At 33.1% G+C, this 9,590-nt stretch overlaps 2 protein-coding genes across 2 annotated transcripts; both read left to right on the plus strand.

Moving 5' to 3' along the window:
• Positions 1–764: 764 nt before the first annotated feature.
• Positions 765–3,315, plus strand: LOTGIDRAFT_204139 (hypothetical protein). The gene is made up of 5 exons (XM_009060090.1): positions 765–855; positions 1,577–1,682; positions 2,057–2,276; positions 2,520–2,631; positions 2,864–3,315. The coding sequence occupies exons 1-5, from the start codon at positions 825–827 to the stop codon at positions 3,097–3,099; spliced, it is 705 nt and encodes a 234-aa protein (XP_009058338.1). The 5' UTR covers positions 765–824; the 3' UTR covers positions 3,100–3,315.
• A 686-nt stretch (positions 3,316–4,001) lies between these two features.
• On the plus strand, positions 4,002–7,003 carry LOTGIDRAFT_191561 (hypothetical protein). The gene is made up of 5 exons (XM_009060091.1): positions 4,002–4,122; positions 4,704–4,809; positions 5,567–5,786; positions 6,122–6,233; positions 6,599–7,003. Exons 1-5 carry the CDS (start codon positions 4,092–4,094, stop codon positions 6,829–6,831), a joined length of 702 nt encoding a protein of 233 aa, XP_009058339.1. The 5' UTR covers positions 4,002–4,091; the 3' UTR covers positions 6,832–7,003.
• Positions 7,004–9,590: the final 2,587 nt, after the last annotated feature.

A 9,590-nucleotide genomic window follows, 5' to 3' on the forward strand; every position in this document is an offset into this window, starting at 1 on the left:
CTTTGCAGTAGTAGTTCAAAACGTTCACTTCCAATCTAAAAGAAATCAGATAGCTGATAACAGTATCCTCTTTTCTAAAAATAAAAGAACGATTTTCTATCAAAATATTCCATATATATATTTCTCCTTTGTTTGATATCACTGCCAAATGCTGTAAATTTGGTAATTTGTTGACCAAAGACCTACTATGCTGAGTCCTTCATGCACTAAAAGATTTTATTTCTGACTTTTCTTTCATTATTTCTCACTTGTTCTTACATCAATATAATAATCAATGTAATGCGAGGAACATCTAAAAGCAATTAAATGCGGACGTGCTGGAAATCGGGTAGATCTTTAAACATATAGGCTTCTATTATGCTGCTTGCCAGGAATATCTTAACTAATGATACCTTAGCGATCTGGACACAAATAATTTCTTCAACTTAAGCATTATATACATTGAAAGGGAAGTAAGTCAGTAGTTCTAAGATACCTTTGTGATCTGTGTTAATTTTCTTTTAGTAAAGAGAAAGTAACTGATCTGTGGCATACCCCCATACTATGAACAGAACAGACAACAGTTTAATAAAAGCCGACAAAAAATGTTAAAGCTTTGATGGTTAAGATACCAACAGCCGATTAAATGTGAAATTATGTTGAATACAACTGGCTGAGTCATGCTGAACCGTTGGAATACATTTCTGAGATGACTATATTAATCTCGTCTATTGTTTCATCAAAATGTAACACTGGACAATCGCGTCGCATCCATTTACGGTTGGAAAAACATAATAATCAAAGCCAAACTGAACAACATTATTGTATAAGCAAATCGTTTCAAAATGGCTATGACTAAGAATGCCTTCGAATCGGGTAAGTTGCTGAATTTTGCCCTTAAATTTTCAGTTTACAATTTATAATGTCCGGTTACGAATAATATAGGTCAATATCAATGATATACCGGTGATAATGGCCTACTTTTGGTTTCTTTCACGTATAAAATCAAGCTTAATGATAACAAGCCATTTGAAACAAAGTTTTATTATTAAGCTTATGGATTTATGATGCTACATAATCTTGACATTGTATATTTGTTATCTGATTCGCGATATTTCACTTTCACGCTAAAGATCTGAGATATATAAATAGTACAATGGGTTATCCATTCTATCCTTGCGACCTAATTATATAACTACGCAAAAAAAAAATGCTGCATGCATTGGCATAGATCTTATCTTAAACCACGGGTGATGTCTTGCCTCCAAATATATCCTCTAGTCTAATAACATATAACTCCATTGGGTTAATTATTCAAAAGTGCAAATATGGCACTGTCGCTTATAGATTTGGCTACCATCAACAACTATCAGTTTGGTGAATTCCCACAAACAGATTTCAGAAACTCATTTCAGATGTACATGCCAAGACCAAATAACAATGAAAATTCTTTGAACGATGTTAATGCAAACACTATGATATACATCAACAGACCTGTAGTAGTCCCTTATACGATTATATCGTGTCCAGAATGCTTGAAGATTGGCACACTCACTGGCGTTATTATAATCATTAACACCAAAGTATTGTTTTGCAGGATCCACTTGTCCACCGCTAAAAGACGATATTTTAAGGATTTATAGTATGAGATATTGTCCGTTTGCTCATCGTACAAGACTTGTACTCCACCACAAAAACATACCGTAAGTTTGAATTAGATTTGGCTTCTATCAAATTTCTTGCAAAGGCAAGATTTTAATGCCCAGTATGTGCTTTTATAAACAACACTTATTCCATGTAATGGCTTACGCGGATTATGCTAACCACGGTTTTCAGAAGAATACTGGCACCAAATCAGGGGCACTTGACACACCTGTCAGGTCTGCCAATCATTGAAACATCATGAACACCGTCCTGGGCTAATACATCTTGGTACCCATATCCTTGTATTCGCTTCTTCTATTTTCCTCTGTTTCGATTACTCCGTAACTTGAATACCATTCGCGTACCCCAAAACTCCCAGATCATAGAACTCTGCGCCTATGTCAGTTCAATGATGATGACTTATTTTCTTCAGATTTGAAATCGTCAACATCCATCTTAAAAAGAAGCCCGATTGGTATTTAGAGAAGAATCCTTTCGGCACCGTACCAACTTTAGAGCAAGGAGATAAGATTGTATATGAAAGTAATATCTGTAATGTTTATCTAGATGAAGCTTACCCTGGTGAAAAACTCATTTCAACTGATCCTTATCAAAAAGCTCGTGATCAGATTCTTATAGACACGTTTGGAAGGGTAAGCTATATTGCTTTAGTCAGCCTGTGATCCACGACCAACCATAACTCTCGTCTGCATAGATCGATCAAAATGATCACATCCTTGAAGTTTTTATACTTTTCCATTGAAAGCTTCAGGTAATATTAATTTTTTGCCAATTTTTTTACAACCATCCTAGCCAGATGTGCCAAAATTGTCGACCAATACCAGGGCTTCGTGATGTCCAATCCAAAATAATCATAAAGGTCCTAAATATTACAGATAAGTGGTATATTTTTCAAAGTGGTTGCCTCGGGAGAAAATAAGGAGGACCTGTTTAAAGAATTGAAAAGATACGAACAAGCGTTAAAAGAAAGAGGAAATTATTTTGGAGGTAAAGTGACCTTTCCAGATATTCTAGAAGCAGTTACTTCCCTTGAAAAGTGAAAATTGTTCAAAGAAACTTGTAACTGACCAAACCTTGAGGTTGGAGTGGCAACTCTCTTCTAGCAAATCTCATCATAATCAACGTGACCGTCTGACTAGCAGATGTTAACACGATAGCATTCAACCACCATTTTTCTCGATTTTATTATTTATTTAATTTTTTTTTGTTATATTTGCAGGAAATAAACCAAATATGGTTGACTATACAATCTGGCCACTATTTGAAAGATTTGTTTTACTGGAAAACCGAGGACATAAACTAGACCCAAGTGAATTTCCCTGTCTGACAGCTTATATCAAAAGAATGAAAGAAGTACCAGCTGTTAAAGCTGCCATGATGGATGACCAATCTCATGAAGGATTTATGAAATCTTATTTATCCGATCCAGTACCTAATTATGATTATGGATTGTAAACTTATCTTTACTAACTTCTCAAAATAAATCTCATCTTTGAATTCGTTATCTAGAAGCATTTTTAAGAGTAATTTCACGGGATTTTATGATATGATGCCCAATGCCAATTAATGGAGACTTGCTTTTTATTTCTTACTGTGTTGAGATTAATGTCTAGATTGTTTCAGAATGACTGTTATAGTTGTTGTATCTAATAAATAAAATTCTATATTTCTCTTCTTGTTTACTGAATCAAAATATAGAAGAACTGTGCTTTCTTTATTCACTACATTTACACCAGTGGCTATTTAGGGGGTGGGTCATTGGGCTATGACTTTATCTGGGGCCTTCGAAGGATCTCATTTTGAAGTGATAATTAAGTACTGTAAATACTAAAAAAAATCGTCTCTAGTTTCTGGGGGCCTCGGCCCGAAGAGACACTTCTCCCCTTCCCCCTTTTGCATTTTCTAGATATGTCCCCGATTTACTATATAAAAGCCCTATCACTATGTCACGTAGGTTATATAGCTCTATCACTATGTCGTGTAGGCTATATAGCTCTATCACTATTTTACTTTCTTGCACCTGTACCTCCACAGACATCTCTCTATGTGGGAAAATTATGCCGTGTCGTTTCAATGGGATCCCTCACCTCTCGAAGGAAGCTGGCTTTGTTTCCCCAGTAGGGCCATTGGAAGTATTTCTCCTCTTCCTATCGAGGTTACCCACTGTTTAATTTTTGTTTTCAGTAAATTTATATTTCCTAAATAACATGCAATGTTGATTTTATGCTATATCATGATGACTTAAATATTTCTCTTAAAATTGAAAAAAAAGAAAAGAAATTCTAGAATATGTATGTACGTCTGGATATAATAGTCTATCAATATAAAACCACAACATAAAGACTCCATAATCGAGACACTATCAGTACAAAGATTGATAACAAATATATTTCATATAAAAAGCATCTAGCTTGTGAATTTAGATCAAGCTGGACAAGATTATTAAAATGGCTATGACACAGAAATCTTTTGCAACAGGTAAGATTATGTTGTGTTGTCATCGTATTTCTAGCAGTAGGCCTAATAAGCTACATCTAGGCTACTTGTGCAAAGTCGTATTCATAAAGTTATTATATACGTTACTCTTTGGTCGAAATAAAGTTATCATGACTAAACGAATTTTATACTGAGGAGATAATATCAAGTTGTATATGCTTTCTGTTTAGTCAGGCATGAATGATCTGGTTGTATCTCATGATTTTGACCATAGTAGTAGTGAGTGTCACGCTCGAAGCATCATGCTTACTCTTTTAGAAACACTTGATGGTACTTTCACTTATATAATGCAACAAGAGAATAGAGTTATAGGCGCAAGAAAAAATTCTTTATCAAATCTGTGTATCATTTTCACTTGATTATGGACCTCGTTTCACTATCATCAAAATCAGCGTTGGATTGATTAAACTTATGAACACGATAAATTTATAAATAAATGGTATCTGATATCTGAAATATATTTGTCTTTTTAGTTCAGGGCAAACCTCAGTGCAGATTTTATTTCAGATAACAGCATAATATATTCATAGAATTATTAGTATTTCTTTATCTTTGTACTTTAGGTTCGACTTACCCACCGCTGGCAGATGGAGTCCTCAGAGTATACAGTATGAGATTCTGTCCTTTTGCCCAGAGAACACGACTGGTGCTACAACACAAAAAAATCCCGTAAGTTGAGTTGAACAGAAATTGTGTTGTATGAAGTCAAATAGCATTTCAAGCCGTTAAATTTAAAGTTTGGTGTGATCTGCAGTCAAATGTAATCAGATCAGCAGATGTTACTTTCCATAATATTCTAAATTAAACACTTTCCATAATGTTCTATATCAAAAACTTTCCATAATGTTCTATATCAAACACTTTCCATAATGTTCTATATCAAACGCTTTCCATAATATTCTATATTAAACACTTTCCATAATATTCTATATTAAACACTGTCCATAATGTTCTATATCAAATACTTTCCATAATATTCTATATTAAACACTGTCCATAATGTTCTATATCAAAAACTTTCCATAATGTTCTATATCAAACGCTTTCCATAATATTCTATATTAAACACTGTCCATAATATTCTATATTAAACACTGTCCATAATGTTCTATATCAAATACTTTCCATAATATTCTATATTAAACACTGTCCATAATGTTCTATATCAAATACTTTCCATAATATTCTATATTAAACACTGTCCATAATGTTCTATATCAAATACTTTCCATAATATTCTATATTAAACACTGTCCATAATGTTCTATATCAAAAACTTTCCATAATGTTCTATATCAAACGCTTTCCATAATATTCTATATTAAACACTGTCCATAATATTCTATATTAAACACTGTCCATAATGTTCTATATCAAAAACTTTAAATACTCAAATTCTAAAGGTGGATGATTTTTTACTTTTCAGACATGAAACAGTCAATGTAGATTTAAAAAAGAAACCAGAATGGTTCTTGGAGAGGAATCCTTTTGGTCTGGTACCAACTTTAGAACAAGGAGATAAGATTGTATATGAAAGTAATATCTGTAATGTTTATCTAGATGAAGCTTACCCTGGTGAAAAACTCATTTCAACTGATCCTTATCAAAAAGCTCGTGACCAGATCCTTATTGATACCTTTGGAAAGGTAAATATGAGCTGCATGGCCAATACTCTGTTGATGAAGAACTTGATTTTGTAATGTTTAAAAGATCACCTGATGCGCTGTGTCATGGTTCTCAAATACAGGAGCAGTTTGATATCTGTCTGCTCTCAAAATTACCAAATGTATCATTCATGGTATAAGTACAAACGTTGGTCTCAAGGTATTGTGAACAGTCTCAATTCAGATAAGATAATATCTGATTCGGCAGACACATTGAAATAACATGAAACAATTTAGTCTTGCTTCTTTGCTGCAGATGAGCTACTGAGATGGGTAACGTTACGTTGTTCCAAGTTATTTGACAAATTGAATTGTAGGTAACAGCAGCCCATTTTAAACTCCTGAGGAATATTGATGGTCCAGATGAATTTGTTAAAGAGTTAAAGAGATATGAAGAAGCCTTGAAACAGAGAGGAAATTACTTTGGAGGTATGTAATGTGAAAGAGTAGATACCCCTCAAGCTATATCAACTCTAAGTCAAATGACTATTTCAATTTCAATACAACATGCACAAGTTGAAAGTACTTCTTCAGACATTAATTGATAATTCTTAATACTTTTTATGTGTCCTTTAGAGAGAGCTCTTAGTTGGTATGCGCAGAAACTTTGACTCAGTCTAATAGAAATATTGTGAAAGAATCCAATTGTACTTCTGGAGGAGAGTGCCATTGGTAACCCCTTCTGCCTACATCACCTTTCCATCTTGAAAGACTCAGGTACAATTTTCTCCTGCTGATCAAATAAACGTAAATTGGCTTTTGCTTCACCACCAAAGATAATTTGTATGTTTTAGGTAATAAACCAAATATGGTAGATTTTACTGTATGGCCGTGGTTTGAGAGATTTCAACTGTTAGAGATGGTGGATTTTAAACTTGACGCTGCCAACTTTCCTTTGATATTAGCCTATATCAACAGAATGTATGAACTACCAGCAGTTAAAGCTACCATGTTTGATAAAGAATCACATTTGACTTTTGTCAAATCTTATCAAGCAGGGGAACCTAACTATGACTTTGGCTTATGACTGAAGCATTCCAATCTTTGAGGATACACATCCAAGGAGGGGCCACATTTATTCTATGTTTTGCTAGAGGTCACTAAATGGAATGTTGACTTATCTAACTGGTGATAATTGTTATATTTCTGTATATAATTGTATAATTCAAACAAATTTCGATAATAAATGCTTTAGTTGTACTTTTTTATTTTTTTTATTTTTCCTATATTGTTTTTATCTGATACATAACTATAAGTACAAAAAAATACCTGTTGTATTTAACAGTCAATTACAACTTTGGTCCAAATTAACTTCCCATTCGATATATTTTAACCCAATTGATAGTGTTCTCAGTTGCCATAATGATATCTAATGAAATTGTGATGGAATAATTGAAAGAATGTCTTTGACAATCCAGAACTTTGCAAAGGAGATGAGCCCAATAGTTCAAGAAAAGAAGTTGACCTTAATACATCACAGCATCTGTATAAAATATATTGAAAGCCTCAATATAATTTAAATGGTAAAAAAGATGAGCCTATGAGACCCTTTTCAATTCCCACCAGTAATAAGAAATATAACAAATCTGTCCACATAGCGAAGATGAAAGATCAAATTGCAATCTGGAAATTACCTCCATATCAATCACTAGCTCATGCACCAACACTCCTTGACAATCCAGAACTTTGCAAAATGTAGGCTGAACAGTCCACTTCAGACGTCTGCCGTTATAGCCTCTTTTTAAGTATTGTGATATTATTCATTTACGAAGTGTGAATTATCTCCCTTCCATTGATTGAAGGAGGTAGTTTTCACACCAATCGGTTTTCAAAAGACAAATTCTAAAACGGAAGTGTACAAAAACTTCGCATAGATGCCATTTGCGAAACGTCCATCCAATGAACAGCATTCTGTCCAAGACTAATTGTAGGCCTACTGTATCATGACTTAAGCGGGGTCGTATTTACTTTAGTGTAGTAAAGACAAGAGGCTTCATATTTTAGGACAGCCAATACAAAGTCCAATTTCCTTAACATGTTTTCCAATCATTACCCTTGGACACCATTAAGGTGAACTGACTTCAAAGTCAAAGTTGGGACATCGATATTACATCACTACAAAATCTGTTAATAGTAATTTGGACATGGAAATAATTCTACCTCATAGGAAAGTCAGTCTAAACTATTCCTGAACTGAAGGTAGCCTGTGCAATGACTTTTAGCAAGCCTAGTTTCAGTTGCCACTCTTGGTTATGATGTGAAAAATATCTCTTATGCATTGGTTGTCTCAAAATTATCCCCAAATTATTTTTTCAAGCTCGATTGATGCTTCAATACACAAAAAAGCAATATTTAACAATGTCTTGGGCTTGGGGAATTTTGAAACAGCAGCAGTGCCAATGACAAATGAGTCAAATAAGGGACTCACTAGTCTTGAAATTAAAACAAATTCTGCATCATGATTTTATTAGGAAATTTTCTCTACCATTTCTGTTACAGTGAAGGAGATTTTGACTATAACACAGTAATATTGGTTACATTTTCAAAAAAATACTTAACAATTAACACAGGCAGAAAATAATTAAACATTTGATTGAAAAAAGAAAGATTTCAGTTCTGAAATAGGACTGTTGTATAGAATATTGTGGCTAGAAGTATGAGATTTTATGGTTGAAAGGAGGGACAAGTTTTGAAGAGTTTGATACAACTGTATAAGACACTTAGAAACCTGACTATGCTAGTTTTAACTATTCCTTTTAGAAGTTAGACTTCTTTACATTTCAAAATCTTTCCTATTGCAGAACTGAATAAGGCTTGAAATAATATCACTTCACTTTGTACAATATCTGTACAATCAAAATGACATTTAAAAATCGCTAAAAATCAAATTTAAATTTTGAAACTAAGAATTTACACAATTCTGTTGAAATGAATATGGACAAAAATGTTTTTTTAAAGTAACTTCAAAGAAGCTAAATGCAAACGTTTTATAAAGAAATGAATTAAAGTAGCATGATGATTATATTAATTATAGAAGTTAGGGTCTTTTTTGTCCATATCAGAGTATTGAACTGTTTTATCAGTAGCATAGAGTCTGACTGAACTTGAGGCACCTTCTCACTCAAGAGGTTTTTTGTCTTTTGTAGTGCTTAAACACAAGTATCAGTAGAATCTATGCAGACACTAGATAGCAGGTTTGCAACACATACAAAGATAGATCAGCATGGCTTTGATTTCAACGATCCTGAGGACCATTTAAGCCATGCACCTAAATCTCTTGTAAGTGTTAGCCAAGCCTCGAAAATCAACTGATAAGATATTTTTACAAGGGTAAACATAAGTATGAAAATAATAAAATATAGAATAGAGAATTATTTATTATGTAGTATGAATAACACACTTTTATTATTTCATTTTAAAAAACCTGACAAATAACAACAAATAAAATATATCATTGTTATTAGGTTGAAAAGGGGTATGTTTCACAATATATTAGCAGATTTTCATTTTATACTTATAACTGATTTGTACCAGGTTTAAAGAGCTGTGAGGTTGATTTCTATTCTCTGCTGAATAAGTTTCGAGATTTTTTCCTGATTACTGATACTAAATTGAAGATTTGTCATAAATCCAACACTTTAATTCTTTAAACAAGATGAGGCCAAAGTTGTAAAAATACCAAGTCACTGTGAAACAAACCCCTCGTAAACAAACCACTATTATGATAAATAATATAATTCTCAATTTATAAACATGAGCATAATTTTTTCACAAAAAAAAAGAATT

The sequence above is a fragment of the Lottia gigantea genome, assembly GCF_000327385.1.
Source record: "Lottia gigantea unplaced genomic scaffold LOTGIsca_40, whole genome shotgun sequence".
Lineage (NCBI taxonomy): Eukaryota > Metazoa > Mollusca > Gastropoda > Lottiidae > Lottia > Lottia gigantea.

Excerpts from the sequence above, each read along its gene's own strand:
- LOTGIDRAFT_204139 (XM_009060090.1), top strand. The coding sequence starts at position 825 with ATGGCTATGACTAAGAATGCCTTCGAATCGG. Across the intron at positions 856-1,576 it reads TAAGAATGCCTTCGAATCGG|GATCCACTTGTCCACCGCTA; the intron begins GTAAGTTGCTGA and ends ATTGTTTTGCAG. Across the intron at positions 2,632-2,863 it reads AAGAGGAAATTATTTTGGAG|GAAATAAACCAAATATGGTT; the intron begins GTAAAGTGACCT and ends TTATATTTGCAG.
- LOTGIDRAFT_191561 (XM_009060091.1), top strand. The coding sequence starts at position 4,092 with ATGGCTATGACACAGAAATCTTTTGCAACAG. Across the intron at positions 4,810-5,566 it reads CTACAACACAAAAAAATCCC|ACATGAAACAGTCAATGTAG; the intron begins GTAAGTTGAGTT and ends TTTACTTTTCAG. Across the intron at positions 5,787-6,121 it reads TTATTGATACCTTTGGAAAG|GTAACAGCAGCCCATTTTAA; the intron begins GTAAATATGAGC and ends ATTGAATTGTAG.